Source organism: Eschrichtius robustus, chromosome 12 (assembly GCF_028021215.1).
Source record: "Eschrichtius robustus isolate mEscRob2 chromosome 12, mEscRob2.pri, whole genome shotgun sequence".
Taxonomy (NCBI): domain Eukaryota; kingdom Metazoa; phylum Chordata; class Mammalia; order Artiodactyla; family Eschrichtiidae; genus Eschrichtius; species Eschrichtius robustus.
This window is the reverse complement of record NC_090835.1, coordinates 41705265-41724508: the sequence shown is the minus strand read 5'-3', so window position 1 is coordinate 41724508 and position 19244 is coordinate 41705265. Positions and strand designations below refer to the sequence as shown.

Here is a 19244-nt window from a genome sequence, read left to right as displayed (position 1 = left end):
CTCTTCCATTTGCAAAACTTTAGCTCCTTAAAGATATTTTTGTACATTCATGAAATTTTTTTTTATAAGTCACTCAGAGTATAGCAAAAGCTACTTTTATATCATCCCATCACTGGAGAGAAGGCTACTGAATTTACATTAAAAAATTCAAAGACCAGTTTGGGCAGTCATTCTCAGATACATGACGCCACCTGGTGGTGAAATATATTCTTGGAGAATACAGAAAAACGGATAGGGGAGAACTCTGCCCTTCAAACCCCTAATTGTACCACTGAGAAGTAACATCTGGATTATAAAATGAAGACTGTGGAAAGATACTGTGATTTACTAAGTGTTTATAATTGGTGAATTCTGAAAACTTATTTTTTGGTTTATTTTTCACTAGTGGAGAATAACACTGTGCTATTTTGCCATTTCTAAGGCCAAAATCAAAGAGAAAAGTAAAACGTGAAACATAACAATGACCTAGGTTGGGATAGAGGGTAGTGCCTGTGAGAAAGAGAATTCTTCCCCATAAAACTGAATTGCAGAAAGGACTGATACCACAACCTCTCCCCATCTGATGCTGAGGATGAGGACATTGAGGCCCACTGACGTTGACCTTGGCTCCAGGCCACAAGGGGGAGACCAGCAGAGCTGAGGTCAGACAGCCCCCGGGCCAGTCCCCACTCTTGGGGTGGTGGGCGCGGTGGGAGGAGCCCTCCCCAGCCCGCCCATCAGCTGATCCCCAGGCTGCCTCTTGGCTCTGCTGTGATGGGCCACGTTGGGCCCCTTAGAAATGCAGTGCCAAGATGCTGGAGGATGAGGAACAAGGCCCTGTCCTGGTGAAGCCTGCCCACAGCACTCACCTGAAAGCCCCGGTGTAGCCATAGTACCTCTCTTTACTGTTGGGCACACACTTGTCCACGTTCTGGTCATCGCCAACACACAGTGCACAGAGACTGGATCTCGGGTCAGCCCCAGGGGCACAGCTTTTATCAAAGAATTCATCTGCAGAGAAGAAGCACGGGGAGTCAGCTCTTCCTACCTGAGTCAAGATAAGCGGTCTTTACCTAACAGGTGATGTGGCTTGGTTTCCATTCATCATATTGACCAAGGCAGATAGAACACAGTCATTATAACACACAGTGACATGTTACCACCAACCCGGGCGCCATCAAGGTTCAGAAAAACTTGAGACTGTAGGTACTTGAGACAGGAAACCTGATTGGGGCTGGGGAAGAGAGTGTGTGATTGTACAAAGGGTCCCATCATCACAGCCTCGAGCCGGGGACTCAACTTGATGAATCTGATGGCCATCTCAGCAGAAGCTGCAAAATGTCCACTCCAGGATCTGATTTCCCCTTTTCCTCAATAATAGGAACCCTGCTTTTTACCTGGGCACCTGGTCCCTTAGAACAGAGACAAGCCTTACTCTGTGGCTAGTAAGCCACATGGCTAAGTATCGCCAGTGAAATATGAGCAGGAGTGTTGGGTGCCAGTGTCTTGACATCCTTAAAAGACAGTTGGCACATGTGTTTTGCCCCTTCTCCTTCCCTTCCTTCATTCTGCACATGGAATGCAGAAGTGGGGACTGGACCCCCAGATGTGACATGGGCCATGAGCGACCTTGAGCACGGAAGCCACATATGTTTCAGAATAGCCAGATGTTTGAAACCTGGGCCCCCGACACCATGTGGTCGTCCTGCCAGCTCTGGACAATCCACCTCTGGACTTCACTCACGTGGGACAGAAATAAACGTCTATTCACTTCTACTGGAGGTTTTCTGTCCTTGCAGCTGAACCTAATATGAACCAACCCACCACGTGATTTAAACCCACATTAAGGAGTTAACATGGATTAATACGGATTAATGAGAGAGGAAATAAAGGTGACAAGAAAGCCCTGCCCCGACGAGCAAGTAGCACCCATTATCAGACTCGTGCAGCCCCTGCCACTGGAAGAACCACGCCACGTGCCGAGCTCTGGTTAGGGCTGGGAGTGTCCCACTGTGGTCCTGGCAGCTTGCCCACAACCTGGAGGCTGCCATGGGGTCACAGAGAGCGACACCAGTGTGCACTGCTAGTGAGGAACAGAGCCACACTAGAGCCCGCCAAGCCGGGATCGCAGACCCATTCAAAATGCAGCAGGGCCCCACTCGAGCAGACGCCTGCCCGGGAGGTAGGCCACGACAAGAACGTGGCACACAGCTCCACGCCACCAGGCCCACGGCAGGTAGGGCGTGGCTCACGTGTGGGGTGTGAGCACGGCGGGAGGGGAGACTGAGCCAAAAGCCTGGAGGTCTTACTCAGTTTCCTCTACAGAGTGGAGTAAGAAGTCAGTTCTGTTTAGTAACAGAAGTCACCTTTCATGAGGAAGGCAGATGGCTTTTCCCAAATTGAGAAGCCAGTGCCTGGGAGGAATTTAGATCCGGAGCTCCAGGAAGCAAAAAATGACTTTTGCACTTCTCAGGACCTGCATCCATTCTCAGGGTGCAGAGAAACAGACTGATCCTCCAGTTTTGCGCCTTCGTGTGGGGCGGATGGGGTGTGGGAAGTGCTGTGTGGAGAAGCTGCAGAAGGCAGCCACAGGGGGATCTTGCTTACACCAGAAAAGGCCTGTAAGCCACGGTCAGCCTGCAAGTCCCCACCCCTCCCCTCCCTGAGTTCTACAGAGGACCCCAGCCTGCCCCTCAGGATGGCCGACCCACGACTCCCTCAGGACTCCTACCAAATTTGCAGGAGCCTGTCTGGTTGGCGATCAGGCCCATGGGGATGTTCCAGCCTGCAGTCCTGTCCACGGCGGTGTGGCAGGACTTCTTGCCTCTCAGAGAATTCCACGTGAGCTCATCATTTGCCTTCTTGACAACTGCCACGGCAAGATACCCTTGGACAAGAGAAGAGCAAGTCTTAGCCTCCCAGGGCCTGGTCCATGGACTCTACTGCAGCTGTGTGCAGCCCAAGCCAACAAGGGTCAAGCAGCATCACCAGGCAATGATTCCCCCAGATGACTGGCCACTGTCTGATAGACCAACAAACTTTAAGCTGCTGCTCTATGTTAAGATGAGATTGATCTGGGTCATGAAATGAAATAGTAAGCTGATCCTTAAGTGATAGCTGGGGACTGTCCTTGACCAGCCATATACTGTCCCTGAGTTATAAACTGGCAATTCATTCTATTTTAGATGTGGGCTACTAAAGCCACAAACACTGACCAAGGAGCATGACCCCAAGAGTGCATAAATTGCCAACTGCAACATGCAATATACCAACTGCATCAGGCCAGAGCAATGATGGCCGCCGGAATAAGTGCTGTGTGGATGCAGGGGGTGTGTCCCCAAGGACCTCCCTGTGCTGAGAGAGGGTCAATGGGGTGCAGTCCTCCTCCTGAGAGCACGCACCTGGCAGACTCCGCTGCCCGGCAAGTGCAGAGCTCTACCGAAGCTGAGGAAGCACCAGCTCTGGCAGGCAGGTGGGCTGGTGCACAGGGCAAGGGATTTAGCACAAGGGACCTGGTTCCAGGCCAGGATCTGCCACAGTATTCTCAATGGCTGTGAGTGAGATCCGGGACAGTGTTTCCGTATCCATATGAGATGGGGGTGTAACACCCCACCTTCTCCGTGGTCAGGACAAAATGAGGAACTCTGATATTTCTCTGCCATGTATGAAGGTCCATAGAAACATAATTATAGTTACTCATCTCTGAATGATTTGCATCTGCAAAAGAACTTACAGCTTCTATGGCTGCATCTCTGTGAGGTTTTTTTAAGCTCCCACCACCTCCTCCTCCAGATACAAAAACTTACCCTTGACTCTGAAAGTGATCGATTCCAACTCACCTTCCGTTGGTCTGTGCACACAATCTGGGCCGTTGCTTCTGGAGGATTCTGAAAGAATAAAGACAAGCAAAATGTCATTAAACACATGTTTTATTGTGTTCATATATTTTTCAAAGATACACACATATCAAAGAACATATACTGGCATGGTTTTGTGTATATGTGTTTTTAATATAAATAAATGGCATTGTATTATAGACTTCACTAAGTTTCCTCCTTTTTTTATTTTCAACCCAATACTGTGTTTTTAAGCTCTTTTTTTTTTTGGCTGTGCCATATGGCTTGCAGGATCTTAGTTCCCCGACCAGGGATCGAACCTGGGCCCCAACAGTGAAAGCACCGAGTCCTAACCCCACTGGACCGCCAGGGAATTCCCTAATTGAAGTATAGATGATTTACAATGTTGTGCCAGTCTCTGCTGTACAGCGAAGTGACTCAGTTATACACATACCTGCATTCTTTTTTTTTATATTCTTTTCCATTATGGTTTATCCCAGGAGACTGGATATAGTTCCCTGTGCTATACAGCAGGGCCTTGTTGTTTATCCATTCTAAATGTAATAGTTTGCATCTACCAACCCCTAACTCCCAGTCCATCCCTCTCCGTCTCCCTCTCCCCCTTGGCAACCACACGTTTGATCTCTATGTCTGTGAGTCTGTTTTGTAGATAGGTTTATTTGTGCCATATTTTAGATTCCACATATAAGTGATATCATATGGTATTTGTCCCAATACTGTGTTTTTAAGTTCAAACTGCCTTACTGTCTGTAACTCACTGAGCTGAGTTAGGGCTCCTAAGTTCACTGCTTCCAATGTTGTCACTGACATCTTCATACACGTCTGGGGATGTACCCAGGGGTGGAACTGCTGAAACTAACATCTGGACAGTTCAATCACCACATAAACCAATCAACTATCTTTTTTGTTTAAGCCACATGGCAATGGGATTGTGTCATTTGTAACCGAAGTACTCCTACCTAATCCTCGCCCATTGGAGGTGAGGGGCACCTTGTCTCACCTGCCTGACCTCCTCTAGTTCCCTCTGGAGAGGCTAAGGATAAAGTAGCATTTCTTATGTCCCTTCAGCATGGGGAGATCCATGCTTTCAGACTCAGTAACTGGCTTCTCCTTGGGAAAAAGTCACATCACTCCCGTTTCATGTGATGGATAATGTGAATCTGTAGGTGATGTTTTATTGGAAAAGTATTTTTAATTGGTTTATAATATTATGTAAGTTTCATGCGTACAGCATTATATTTTGGCTTCTATATACCTACCAAAAGTTTCGTTTCCATACATCACCTACAGCTGACGCCCTTTACCCCTTTCCCTCTCCCCCCACTCCCCTTTTCCCTCTGGTATCCACTACTCTATTCCCTGAATCTGTGTGTTTGTTTTTGTTTGATTTGGTTTGGTTTGTTCACTTATTTTTTTTAATATTCCACATAGGAGTGAAATCAGAAGGCATTTGTCTTTGCAGAATCAAGTCCAAAGAGAATGTCCCAGCAGTTCCATGCAGCAGAAATGCATATATGTGCTCACCAAACAACACGGACACAGATGTTCATAGCAACGCTATCCACAGCAGCCAACTGGAAATTACCCAAATGCTCATCCACAGTAGAATAAATAACTGCAGTGGAGTCACACAATAGAATACTACAAAACGAGGTATAATGCTGAGCAAAAGACATTTTTAAAAGCACATGCTGTGCAACTCCTTTTACATAGAGTTCCAAAACGGGCAGAACTGGCTTCCTGGTGGCACAGTGGTTGAGAATCTGCCTGCCAATGCAGGGGACACAGGTTCGAGCCCTGGTCTGGGAAGATCCCACATGCCGCGGAGCAACTAGGCCCGTGAGCCACAGCTACTGAGCCTGCACGTCTGGAGCCTGTGCTCCGCAACAAAAGAGGCCGCAATAGTGAGAGGCCCGCGCATCGCGATGAAGAGTGGCCCCCGCTTGCCGCAACTAGAGAAAGGCCTCGCAAAGAAACGAAGACCCAACACAGCCAAAAATAAATAATAAATAAATAAATTAAAAAAAAAAAAAGGGCAGAACTGATCTGTGCCATTTGAAGTCAGGAGTCATTACCCTTGCTGGAGTAAGGGGGCTGGTGACAGGAGGACACAAGGGGACTTGTGGAACCTGCTGTGTCTTGCTCTGGGCACTAGCGCTTGGGGATGTACCACTTCGTGAAATGTCCTTGAGTTGTACACGTGTGTGCACTTTTCTGCATACATATTATACTTTACTAAAATCTTTTTAAAAATTAAAAAGAGGAAACCAACCTGGGCTTTGTCAGTTCTCACTACAATAGGCTGTGTGGGTAACACAGCCCCTTTCATCTATTCTTTCCCCTGATTCTCCTGTTTGAACGTATCTGTCCATTTTAATGTCTCCACTTGGACCCACCGAGTGGGGTTACTCCTCTCTACCCCACTCCCGAAGCCCTGAGGGAATAAAAAAGAGAGGACTCTTCTCCACTTACTTTGGTTCTCTGCCAGGACAGGCACCAAACCACACTTGCCCGCAGTGTAGACATATCCTCCATCTAAGCTCAGGGCATCAGCTTCTCCTTTCTGCCAAGACAAAGCATATCTCCAGCACCACAGTGAGGCTGTTTCCTGTCCCGCCTGTCTTTACAGCTCTGAGAGAATAGCTGTCAGGTGCCCCAGTAAAGCAGCAAGGGTTGAACTGAGCACCCCATGGAAACGCCCTGTGCACTATTAATTCTCCACCAGCCCTACATGCCTTTCATGCTGTCGCTTCCATTGGAAAGACCCGGCACAGGTAGCCCGGTCCTCTGAACGAAATCCCTTTCTGCACTTGGAGCACTGTTGGATGCCCTCCTGGACCAGCCTCCCTCACTGAGGAGACAGAGGGGAACAGCTGGTCTTGTCTAGTCTCTGCTCATTAGCACTACACTCAAAGTGCTACACAGAAGCTATTCAGCAAGTGAGCAGAAACAATTAAATTCGCTCACCATCAGAATGAACAAGCCCACGCTCCAGAACTGGAACATGGATTCGTCAAGATTGTAAAACTCCCTCTTTGACTAAGTAATAATTTTTTTACAACATTATTAAAGCTAATAGGAGATGTGGATAACGATTTCTATTCAAGGCTGCACAGCACAGGGTTATTGATAACAACAAAATACAGAGACAAAGAAGAATAGGGTCATGACTAAACTGTGTCACACCATATAAAAGATATCCTGAAATCACTTTTTAAAGTGTTTTCAAAGAATGTGTCACGTGGGAAAATGGCCATGATACACCGTTAAGTGAAAAGGACTCAAACTACATAACTGGAACGACCCAGTACTGTTCCGAGCCTAGACTGACATGAACCGAGAAATCCTGGAGTGGGAAGTTAGCAAAACTCTAACTGTGGTATCTCTGTGTGACGTCCCAGTGTTATGTTTGTTTTTACATCACATCTTTCTATATTTTCCAAATTACCTGCGTTCATCGCAACTTGTTCTTAAAATCAGGAGAGCGGAAAGCCCACAGTAAACAGCTTGCAGACAGAAAGCTGTGCCTGTTCCCACACTGCGCAGGCGCGAGCAGACCCGGCCCCCGGGGCCGTAGCGCCTTTAAGGTCCGCCTCGCTTCAGACCGGATGCCTGTGACCTAGACTCCTCGGATCGCTGCCCCGCCAGCACCGCCCGCAGGCCCGCCGCCGGCCACCTACCAGCACCAGGGCGATGCAGTCGTCAGTGGTGGAGGCCGTGGCGCAGGCCACGCTCTGGCTGCTCTGGAGGCTCCACTGCTGGCACTTGCGCTGCTCCTCAGGTCCTACCGCGCACCACACGACCCGCGCGCGCCGCGCCTCCACCGCCGCTGCAGCTGCCCGGGGACATGGCGGTCGGCAGGGGCCCTGAGCCCAGCGAGGGACACCCAGGCCCGCTGACCTCCCTGGAGCGCGTGCTCCACTCAGAGCGCCCTTCCTGCCCCGATGCTCCCTGGGCGGGAGCTACTTCCTCCAGAGAAGAGTGGAATCAGACACCTGCGCCTCTTCCCATCCACGTGCTCCTCTGCCCCCTCCACTCTCAGCTCCCCAAACCCTTCTTCAGGCATAGCCCTCCTTGTGTCTCATTTCTGTTCCTTTGGAGGCTTCCCCAGCTTCTAATCCACCCTTCAAGCTTTAGTGTAATGAGAGAGATACCGAGATATTGCCTAATATCTCTGTCCTACGGGATAAAAGCTCCAGGACACAGAAACAGTGGCAGCCCCAAGAGGTGGCCTAGGGGACCTTGAGCCCTGTCCTGACTTCCCCTAAGGCAGGCAGTCGCCACCACTGACAACAGCGCAGCTTCCCAGTTCACCCAGACTCCATCTGAAGCCTCCAGTGGAGAAGGAGCCATGGCTGAGCTGGCCCAATGTGGTATCCCAGCCAAGTTCAGGGCCCAGGCACTGGGCCGTGTCCCACCAGGCCTCTGGATTTATCCCAGGAGGGGCCCTGGCTCTCTTGGTTCATGTTCATACTTCTCACTTCCTGGGAGGCAAACTGACTGTTCCGTCAGGGCTGAGGAGCCTGACGCACACAGAGGCCTGTGGCAGTATTATCAGGAGGCGGCACGTTCCTTTGGAGACACTTTTCACCTGACTTGGTCCACAGAAGGTGGTCACACTCACATCAAACCTACCATGGTGAAGACCTCCAGTGGCTGGGAGATGGCCAAGTGACCACTACAGAGCAGGGCCAAGCTGCCCATGGGGTGGGGGTGAGGTGCTCCCCGAAGGCCTCACCCATGGCTCACCACCCACACCAGCCTGCCCTTGGGGCCTGCCTGGTCCTCACTCACTTTCCCTCAGGCCCTGCAATGCGGTGAGGTAGCGGAAGCCCAGGTACAGTCCAGAATCTATCTTTGAGGGGATCCTCAAAAACCCAAGGGCAGAGTCTTTGAACAGCAGGTCCTTCTGCCCACGAGGAGAGCCAAAGAGCTGGAACCCCTGTACACTGCTTTTTCCAAACTTCTCCTAATTAAGGGAAAAGAGAATTATGATGTCAGTGGTAAATAGGAAACAAAAACATGATGTTGAAAAAGAATATCTGGAACTTAGGGATGATTCTGAGAGGAGGAACCTTGGTTGACTTCCTCCCATAGAGGGACTCAAGCCATCCCTGTGACATAGCTCAGTTATGGCTTCATCTTTAAAAAGCTGCTGGGTTCCAAGCACCTTAGAGTCCTGAGAATATTGCATTGTCCTCCCCCTGCTTCTACTCCAGCCCATGAGACACCGCCAGTCCGTAATGCTAGAAGGGGCTTCATGGTTCCTGCTGCGTGGAGTATGGCCTAGAGACAGGCAAGCCACTGCATCTGTGCAGTGAGGCTACAGAGGGCTTCTAGAGTGGCGGGAAGTTAGGGAAGGAAGGAAGGAAACCTCCCCACCACCAAATCCAAGCAGGTTGGGGGTACTCTGGGTGGGGATACCTGTGCCTTGTAGAGAAGCTTCCAGATCAAGTCCTCCTTGCCATCCACACTTCGGGCCACAACAGCATGAGAAGGGATCTGGGCTAGGTGGCACTCCTTGAATGCATCCACTGGCTTCCGAGTATTGTTTGGGCAGAGCAGCTCATACTGGTCCCTGTCAGCCTTCTCTGGCAGGTTCTCTAGGGAAAGAGGGAGGTGGAGGGGAGCCCAGATGAGGCAACCCCAGGCAGTAGCCATGAGCTGTAGTCCCCCTTCCCCCATAGAATTTCAGCTGGAGGAGACATCTTACACAGTTGACAAAACTGGGGATCAGAAAGGCAGTGGATTGCTCCAGAATATCCAGAAAGGTAAAGACAGTGCCCAAAAAGCATTAGGGGTAAGCCCATGTTCCTCTGATTGGATCATACAGGCCCTGGGGTTGCTGCAACTCCTGCCTGGCAAGCCAAGGAGGCTGAACCAGACCCATCTGTTTCCACGGCAACTCCACCTAGAAAAGGGTCACATGATGGAGACAAGCCCAGGGGGCCAGCCAAGGGGCTGCTGCCTTACCCACATCTCTAGCAAGAATAAAAACAAGAAAAATTTTAAAGCAAGAAATACAGTTGAGCCACTTCTCAACACTTGGGTGTATCAAAAGAAGAGAAAATATTATTTTTATGAGTGAGTTCATCCCAATTTGGAACTGTTAATCTGTATCACATGTAAATTGCTTCAGAATACATAAAGTGACGGAAACTGACCCAAGTTGTTTTATGAGCTTAGTATAATCTTGATCTCAAAATCAGAAAGAAGTGCAGGAGGGAATAATTACAGACCTATTTTACTTATGAACATAAACACAAAAATCTAAAATAATTAGCGAACTCAATATAACAGAGTATTTTAAAACTAATAGATCAGGATTAAGGTTTATCAGTTTATTCCATTCACAAAAGAATGGCTGAATGTCAAAGAAGCGAAAGTAATTCATGACAAGAATGGGTTAAAGGAAAATCGTGAGACCATCTTAATCCTAATAGGTGCAGAAAAAGCATTTATATGTTCAACATCTATATGTGCTTTTTTTTTTTTTTTTTTTTAGTTTTGGAAAACGAGTAACATAGAGAACTTGGCAAAGGTATTAAACTTGATAAATGCCACTTATCAAAATATCTACAGCAAAATCATACGAAAAGAAGAAAATTTAAACAGTCACTTCAAAATCAGGAACAAGGCAAAGATGTCAGCTGTCACGTTGCCAACACAATATCAGACGACCTGGATTTCACAATTTACTAAAGAAATAAGAGAGATAAACACTGGGAAAAAGACAAACTCGAATTTTTTAAAGATGAGGTACTCACCTACATAGAAAAGCCAGTGAAACCAAGAAAAAACTAATAAAATTAACAAGAGAGTCCAGCAAGGCAACACTACAAAAATCAAGTGTTACTCTCGTTAGCAATAATAAGACAGAAACTAATACAGAATATGATACTATAATAGCAACTAAAACCATTAAATAGCTGGTAATTAGCCTTATTAAACAATGCAGGAAGGAGTTCCCTGTGGGCCTAGGGGTTAGGATTCGGTGCTTTCACTGCCGTGGCCTGGGTTCAATCCCTGGTTGGAGAACTGAGATCCGGCAAGCCATGCTGCGCAGCCAAAATAAAACAGAAACAAAAACAAACAATGCAGGAGACCAAGAGAAAAGTGTTAAGTTCTATAAGTTCTATTAAGGGACATAAAAAGAGGTGTGATCAAAAGGGAGAGATTTATCATGATCAGGGATTGGACAGTTTGACATAAATATGTCAATTTTTCATGAATCAATTTAAATTCAATACAATTCTACTTAAAGTATGATGTTTTTAGAAATTCAACAAAATAATTCTAAAATTTTAGTTAGAAAATAAATAGCAAAGTGTTGGGGGAAGGCGCTTGCGTGCACACTCTCTCCCCAGACCCCCACAAGCTATTAAGAACCACTACAAGCCAGAGTAATAAAAGCAGAAAAATACAAATAGACAAATGAAACAAAATAGCTCAGAAACTGATCCATGATTATAAACAAGCTTGATGTATAGGAGGCTCCACATATCAGCAGGAAAAGGGTGGAAATTTTTACAGCCGTTACTGTAAGGAAAATGGTCTCACTCTAAAGGGGAAAAATGCTGAAGCTAAATCCATACCTGATTTCCTAGGTAGAGTACGTATGAACAAACAAGTGTGTGTTAGGGAGGGGAGTCTATAAATCTTATTGTAGAAAATCTTTATGATTTGGAGGGAAGAGGGCATCTTTAAAAGTCCCCAAAACACAAACCAGCAGGGCAAAAGTGACCAATTTGACCTTATCAGTATCAAGGGCTTCTGTTCAACAAAGGTGCTACTGACAGATTTTTTGACTGAGAAAAGATTTTCCTAAAGTCTAGAACCAACAATGGCTGGATATCTAGAGAGAAGGAATGCCTAGCCTTGAATCAAAATTATGAAGAAACAGACATGAAAATCAAGAGGAAAATAGTCAAAGATCATAAAAGAAGAAAGGGAAGCCCAAACTACGTAAGCAAATATATTGAGATGATCAAACTCACTAGACGTCAGAGAAATGCAAAATAAACCAACAATGACATATCTATTGCTTTACAACCGTAGATAATAAAATGTGATGTGTGTGGGCTTCCCTGGTGGCGCAGTGGGTAAGAACCCGCTTGCCAGTGCAGGGGACACGGGTTTGATCCTTGGTCCGGGAAGATCCCATATGCCGCGGAGCAACTAAGCCCGTGCGCTTAGTTGCAACAACTACTGAGCCTGCGCTCTAGAGCCCGCGAGCCACAACTACTCAGCCCGCACACTGCAACTACTGAAGCCCACACGCGTAGAGCCCGTGCTCCACAACAAGAGAAGCCAACACGATGAGAAGCCCGGGCACCGCAACGAAGAGTAGCTCCCGCTTGCTGCAACTAGAGAACGCCCGCACGCATCAACGAAGACCCAGTGCAGCCAAAAAAAAAAGAAAAAGTGATGGGTGCTTTCCATGGAGCATTTCTCATCGATTAGAACCACTGAACCAGACAAGTACAACGACACGGATAAATCTCCAAAACAAAATGCTGAGTGGAAAACCTTGATCACATCATGATCGATAATGATCAGTAAAGCTTCTGTGAGCTTAGAATCCAGAAACACAAACCAGCACTACACATTTTGCAAGACCACATATATCTCGAAGGACACGTGTCAAATACGTTGGCATGGGCGTCTTTGAGGCGGAAGAGAAAGACAGCGGGCATGGGAGATTTGAAGAAAACTGATCGTTTAAAATATAAAATAACATAAAATAAGAGCTATGCTCTGTAGGGAACCTTGATGATCGTGTGCCAGGAAGTGAGGAGTCAAATTAGCTCACTACTTGGAATTACAATAAAATGAAATGAAATAAAATAAGGAAAGAAAAGGAAAGGAGGCAGTACCCGCGGCTCTTCCTCCTCTTACCAAACACTGTACTGTCTTTGACGAAAGCCACATCTCCAGCCCCGTCTTGCAGACACCTGGGGGATGAGAAAGCCCCAGAAGGGTCAGCACAGAGCGGCCCTCCCCGACTTCTTCCTTATGCCTCCCTGTGGAACAGGGTCCTGGGGCTTGTCTTCTGTGGGCTCCTGATCTGTGGAGGGCAGGGCCTGCAGGCTTTGGGGCATCCCCACTGGGAAGGCTTCAGGGGTCACCTCCAGGTGAATTCTGAGGAAGAAGGGCTCAGGTGCTGGCCGGAGACCCCTGCTCTCCGCTTTAAGGGCTGAGAGGGCAAAACTGTGTCCTTCTACGTAAAAGAGTTTCGAGCCTCTACACCAGGGGGTAAAAGTAGTGTGTCCTTGGCCATGTAGCTTTTTTCTCCCAGGACTAAGTGGCAGATGTGCCCTGGCCAGCGGAGAAGCAAGGAGGCCTCCCTGCGCAAAACGCCTGAGTCCGAGAGGCAGATGGGGGAACAGGAGCAGCGTCAGTTGGGTGGGGGGTTTGCAGAGAGGGGATGGGGCCGGGCAGTCAGGCGGAGCCCACAGCCTCCTGGCTCCGGGACAGGCCAGGAGCCTGGGACTGGTCTTCTCATGACAAGACTCCTTCAGTCCCTCTGTGGTTATGGAGGGGACAGAGTCAGCAGGAGGAGCCCAGGACAACAGAGGGACAAAGCCCGATTCAGGGCTCTCCGGGGAGACAGAAGGGGCCGCTGGCCAGGTGGCTGTTCATGGGGTTGGTGCAGAGGTAAGAGGGCACATGTCGGGCCTGGGGGGCTAGAGGGGAAAGTGCACTGGGAAGGTGCACTGGGCACCCTCTTCGGACTCAGTTTCTCTGTCTGCACAGCAGTAGGACTGGACCTCCTCGATGGTCCCCACTAGCTGACTGAGCTCTGTTTGGGATCAGAGAAAGCGCTTCCTAGCCGGAGGACATGTGGGCCACTGGGGAGAAGAGGACAGTCTCACTCACTTGAAGGCACCAGAATAGCCAAAATATGGTTCCTGGGAGGAGCAGGCACATTTATTTCCCCCTGTCCCTCTGCACAGTTGACAGAGGTTGGGGTACTCTTTTCCATCCACGCAGGGAACACAGCTGGCAGAGAAGAATTTGGCCACAGCTGTGGAACAGAGAGAAATGAACCAGAGTGTGAGCCCACCGGGCCACAGCCAGTGGCACCCCCCAGTGCGCGCTCCCTCCACACCTGCCTGGCAGCCTTTGCAAAGCTAGGAGCTCAGAGAGATGTACTTTGGCTGAGAACAGATTCACCTGCCACCTCCCAGGGCTGCTGATGCGGGTAGACCTGCCCCTGCAGGTTTCACATCAGTTAACTTCACCCCTGCCTTGGAGTCATCCCACATGTTCACCTGGGCCATCCCGAAGGGGCTTGTGTATGTGCCACTGGAGTAGAGACCCCAGCCTGAGATCACCCCCAACCCCCCTCCCCCAGCCATCTTACCTTTCTGGAGGGGCTCAGGTGGCCCTGTCCAGTTCAAGAACGGGCGAAGTATCCCCATAGGGATGTTCCACCCGGCGGACCTGCCAAGGCCCGTGTGGCAGGACTTCCGGCCTTGTAGCTGGTTCAGCTGAAAGTTGCTGCCCTTCTTCACTACAGCCACGGCATAATACTGGGTTTGGGGCTCTGCTAAAGGGCAGAAAGAATCGAGAGCTCTTAGCCTGGACCGGAGGGAGAGAAACAGCCCACCCTGACCAAGCCCCCAGTGGGAAGGGGAATGTGTGCTGCCGTTTCATCTGGTCACCGCAGCCCAGAGCCTGCTCTGTTTCCCCGGTGGGTCAGCGACCGGCCCAAAGAGCCCAGGGACTCCGTTCCCTGTAAGTGTGATGCTGCCCGAGACACCACCTCTGTGCCTCATCCGCTCTGACTCCACGGAGCCCAGGGCCCAGGCCACCCCAACTTCTGGGTCCCCAGGGACAACTCACCCTTTTCCGTCCCGTAGACCTCCGCCGCTACCGGCCGCAGTTTGTAGGGGTCCAGGCCTGCCTCAAACACCAAACCACCATCCAGGGTCACAGCATCTGCCTTTTTTGCCTGAAAGCAGAGGCCAGACCGGCTTCAGGAGAAAACCCCCCCTAAGCCACGCAAGTGAACTTCAGAAGGTCAGAAGGCTCCATGGCTGGAAGGCTCTTCCAAAGGGTCAGCTTTCAGTCACGTCCTCGCAGGTGCCATGAGAGCTGGCACAAGCCCAAGGCCCCTCTCCTTTGGGTAATGAGCCCCAGCGGAACTGCTTTAACTCCTGAGGCTGGCGGGTGGCCGCTTTTTCACGTGGCTTAGATCTCTCCGCGGATCGCAACCTTCGCGGTCACTTATATTAAAAGTTGTTCTAGATGCTTTCTCCCCTGTTTTTTGCTCTATATTTATTTCTTTTATGTTCTTGTTTATTGAATAGAAATTTTAACTCTTAATATATCTTAAACTTATCATAATAATAAACCATGTTCATTCTCTTTGGCATATTACTCCTCATATGCTTACCTATTTCTCATATTTGCAACCTGGTATAGATAATATTTTGCGGACTGTTTTATTCGTCTAAAACTGACTACATTTTCTTACCTCTGTAGTGCCTTTATTGATTTTATTGACTTCATGATATTTTATTATAAATGTGGCTGTTCCATAATTTATTACGCTAACTTTAAAAAATTCCCTCCAATGTTCACCACTTGGGTTCCTTCTAACTCTTTGCTGTTAAAACTGTACTTTTACGGACAGCTTTGTCCTCATAGCTTGTTTTTCCTTCTGATGACCTGTTGCCTTCGGATAGGCATCTGAGGGTGGGATCACCCAGACAATAGGCATTTTATCATCAAGGCCTTGGCTGTCATTGCCATTCTGCTTTCCAGCTGATTCCTTTCTGATTTGGAATGCCACTCACTATGAAGATCAATTTCACTATAGAATCACCAGTGGGACAGGGTTTCATTTTATTAAGGGTTATTATTTAGGAAATGCAAGTGCTAACAAATTGCTTAGATTTGTATTTCTCTTGATTATTAAGGGGAACATTTTCATTATGAACTCCATCTCCTCATATTGTTTTTCTTATATGATCCTACGTTTCTTACCAATTGACTTAGTTCTTTATAGAGTGTAAATAGCAGTCACTTGTCAGAGCTGTTGCATATTCCCTCTGGTGCTTTCAAATTTTTTGCTTATTCACAATTTCTGTGGCCATCCCAGTTTCCCTACACATGGTTCTCCACTTCAGAATGTTCATTTCTGCTTTCAAAATAGCATTGTGTCCTATGAGAGAGGATGGCTCCCAGGTTACAAGTGTCCAGGAAGAAGAACAGAGGGAGCAGGGAGAGCACATATTCTATTGCACTCGGATCCTGTCCCTTTCAGTCTGGTCCCACCCAACCTATGGCATGGACTTACTGCAATGGCCTGGATACATTCAAAGCGAGAGGTCCTCCTCACACAGGTGACAGAGGGAGTACCCAGTTTTTTCATCCTCCATTGCCATCGGTAGCATTTTAACCACTCTGGTTGTGATATGGCACACCATCGAACATTTTTCTTAGGGACAGCCAGACACAGTCCTGGGAGAAAGAGGCCGAGGAGTGAGGGCTCCACCACTGCCCATGGAAGAGACTGCCTCACCCTCTCATGGAGTTGTCCTCCCCTTCCCTCTCCATTCTGTGGCTAAGTCAGGCCACTCTCCTCAAATGGAGGTGTCTTGCTAGCCTAATGACAGCACCATGCTGGCCAGAGGGCTGTAATTCTCAACAACTTAGAGGAGACAATCTGGATTGTCTCTCTGGATTCTTTGCCCTCCTATGACTGACATACTTCCTATTCCCTGAAAAAAACCATGATGCTGCCTTCTATCAGTTTATGGAGTTTTTCCACCTGCTTTCTCCCCCTGGAACCTGGGAGGCAGGCAGGGAAGGGATTATTACTCCTGTGTTTCTGGTGTGGAATCTGACTCTTGAGGACACTGAGTGATGGCTGCTCAGCAGTGGCAACGTCCCACCTGGAATCTGGGTCTCTCTAGACTGTTGTGGCTACGAGCATCTCCCAGAGGATGCCAAAGGAACAAAGGAAAATACACCGCACCCCTTGTCAGTAGCTGCAGTAGGTGTTGTCAGTTTGGGTCAGTTTGCCTGAGTTATCACCATTCACCACTGTATCAGAGAGAGGACTCTTATGGGGGGATGGAAATGTTCTAAAACTGATTTACCGTGATGGTTGCACCACTTGGTAAAATTACTAAAAATCGTTAAATTGTACACGTTAAATAGGTGAATTTTATGATACGTAAAGTATACCTCAGTAAAGCTGTTACCAAAAACAAAAACAAAACAAAAAACTCTTGGTTGCAAAAGCCACCTCCCCTTTAGGATGTGCTTTGGGGTGGACCATTCAGCCCTCTGCCACCTCCTATTCATGAGCCGTCCCCTGCACAGTCAGACCCACCAGGGTATTGAGACACCCGCCAAGGGTGTGGCTGCCACACCCTTCCTCCCCCAGCCATCATCCCAGGGAAATCTCTGCGGGTGTGATCTATCCTTGGAAACCTTCCTGGAACTGTCCTGAAGTGAGAATTAGCCTTATCAGATTCAGCCATTTGTGACCCAATAGCATTTCCTGGATGCCCCCTGTATACACAGCACTGAGTGATATGCAGAGGAACGTGCAAGCAGACAGCACCAGCTCTCATCTCCCATCTGGAGAGGCAAAAGCCCAAAAAGAGGACGCTAAGTATGATGAATGTTCTAGAAGAGAACAAATACCAAGCCAGGAGTGATGTCCCCATGACCTCAGCCAATAATGGGGGGGTGCGGGGGCATTCCAAGAGGTGGGAACAATGGGCCACGGGCACAACGATGGTTGCAAGCACATTCTACGCAGGTCTTTACTCAGCCCTTCATGTGTTCTGTCTCCTTCAACCCTCCCAGCCCCTCTTTATTGTGAGTTTTGCCAATATCCGCATTTTCCAGGTGATGAAACTGTGGCTTGAACTAGTTATGTGGCTTGCCCACGGTTTCACAACTAATAAGTTAGGATCTAGGATTTGAACCTAGGCAGTCAGACACCAAACCCCCTGCCTATTTAGGCTAACTGGGTTAGAGACGGGCTGCCATGAAGATGGGGCTGGTAAAGTGTTTGGGGTCAGATCATGGAGAGCCTCCAGTGCTGGCCCAAGAAGTTCTTATTGGGAAGCAGTGGAGCAGTGACTCTGGGAGGGCAGGGACAGGTGGACTGAAGCCTGGGAACCAGGCAGAAAGGCATCGAGAATGCAGAACAGGGCAGAAATAAGGCGTTGGTGTCAAAAGTTAGCTTAGTAATAGATGGGACCTGTGGGTGAAGGGAGAGAGCCAAATGAAGACCATGTCTCAAGCTGGGGGGAGGGCGTGAGCAGGGGCAGGAATGGGAACCTGGGGGAGAGCTCGTTTGCTCCCCTGGGAGGGGATGAACCAAGATACTAAAGCATCACTGAGAGGTTTTCTGAGATCCACAGTCCGCAGCCCCCCAAACACCAGGGCTGGGTGCAGAACACAGCATTCTGTTCATCCCCTCCACGGCTCCCACCAGCCAGCTCTGAAGCTATGTGTCCCTCTCAAGACAAAATGCTCCCTGAAGCAGGTCTGGGTCTGGCCCCTCCTGTATCCCCAGCCCTGCTCCTGATCTGTCTCAGCCACTCAGATGCTGCCCACCTGAGCCTCGATGGAATCTTCCTGAAAGTACAAATCCTCAGATTCCTTCTGTGCAGACATACAGTGCCCCGGTCTCAAAGGCAGGGGCTGGGACGGAGTTACTCTCCCCACCCCACCCAGCCTTTGCCAGCCAGGACACCCATGAGGAGCAGGGCAGGAATCCCCTAGGGCAGCTGCCACTCCTTCCGCTGGGTAGGACAAGGGATTCCGTGACACTTTGGGACACTGGCCACCATCCCGTGGACTGCAGGATTTAAACTGCAGACCTCTGTGGGGGCCAAGACAATCAAAGATTCAAGTGAAAATGGAACCCAGTGGTGCAACTCTGAGCCAGAATCCAGACCACCGCCCGTGACCACCTCTAGGAAAGCAAGGCTTCCTACCCCTCGGGCCTCTCCCAGGTGGCCGTGACCCTGTGCTGTGGGCCCAGCAGACCACGTGTCAGGGAGCAGAGGGGAAGTTGGTCCTGAGCGGTTGGTCCTGGCTAGGCCAATCCTGCCTTAGAGAAGAGAGAAATAACCAATACCCATGGGAAGGAATTTGGAGAAGGGGACCAGAAAAGACAGGGACAGGTTTGGGGGCATAAGCTCATTGCTATCCTTTAGCCACCCCTTTTCATCCAGGAAGCTCCCAGCCCAGCGTAGATGCCCTAGGACAGGAGGAGGCTGCACTGGGCTGTCGCCGGGGTGGAGGGGGTGACGCCTGGGCTTTCACTCTGAGCCCCATGCACACACACTGCCTAGGTGCTGACGCCCTCGAGCCCTTACCGCTGCTGCCCTGGACCCTCCCCCTCCACTGCAGGAAGCCCTGCCCTCACAT

The 19244-nt window shown here is 49.1% G+C and overlaps 1 protein-coding gene across 3 annotated transcripts in view; it reads right to left on the bottom strand.

The window, feature by feature from the left end:
* Positions 1-19244, bottom strand: part of LTF (lactotransferrin) — a 28743-nt gene that overhangs the window by 8706 nt on the left and 793 nt on the right. The window contains exons 2-14 of one of the 3 annotated variants that reach the window (XM_068559079.1): positions 18542-18546; positions 16144-16307; positions 14685-14793; positions 14203-14385; positions 13716-13863; positions 12735-12790; positions 9261-9439; positions 8631-8805; positions 7517-7671; positions 6309-6399; positions 3819-3866; positions 2711-2866; positions 849-990 (exon numbers count right to left, since the gene is read on the bottom strand). In XM_068559079.1, the coding sequence (XP_068415180.1) occupies positions 849-990; positions 2711-2866; positions 3819-3866; positions 6309-6399; positions 7517-7671; positions 8631-8805; positions 9261-9439; positions 12735-12790; positions 13716-13863; positions 14203-14385; positions 14685-14793; positions 16144-16307; positions 18542-18546 (1611 nt within the window). The remainder of the gene's footprint in view (positions 1-848; positions 991-2710; positions 2867-3818; positions 3867-6308; positions 6400-7516; positions 7672-8630; positions 8806-9260; positions 9440-12734; positions 12791-13715; positions 13864-14202; positions 14386-14684; positions 14794-16143; positions 16308-18541; positions 18547-19244) is intronic. The other 2 variants (XM_068559077.1, XM_068559078.1) reach the window with 2 other exon arrangements.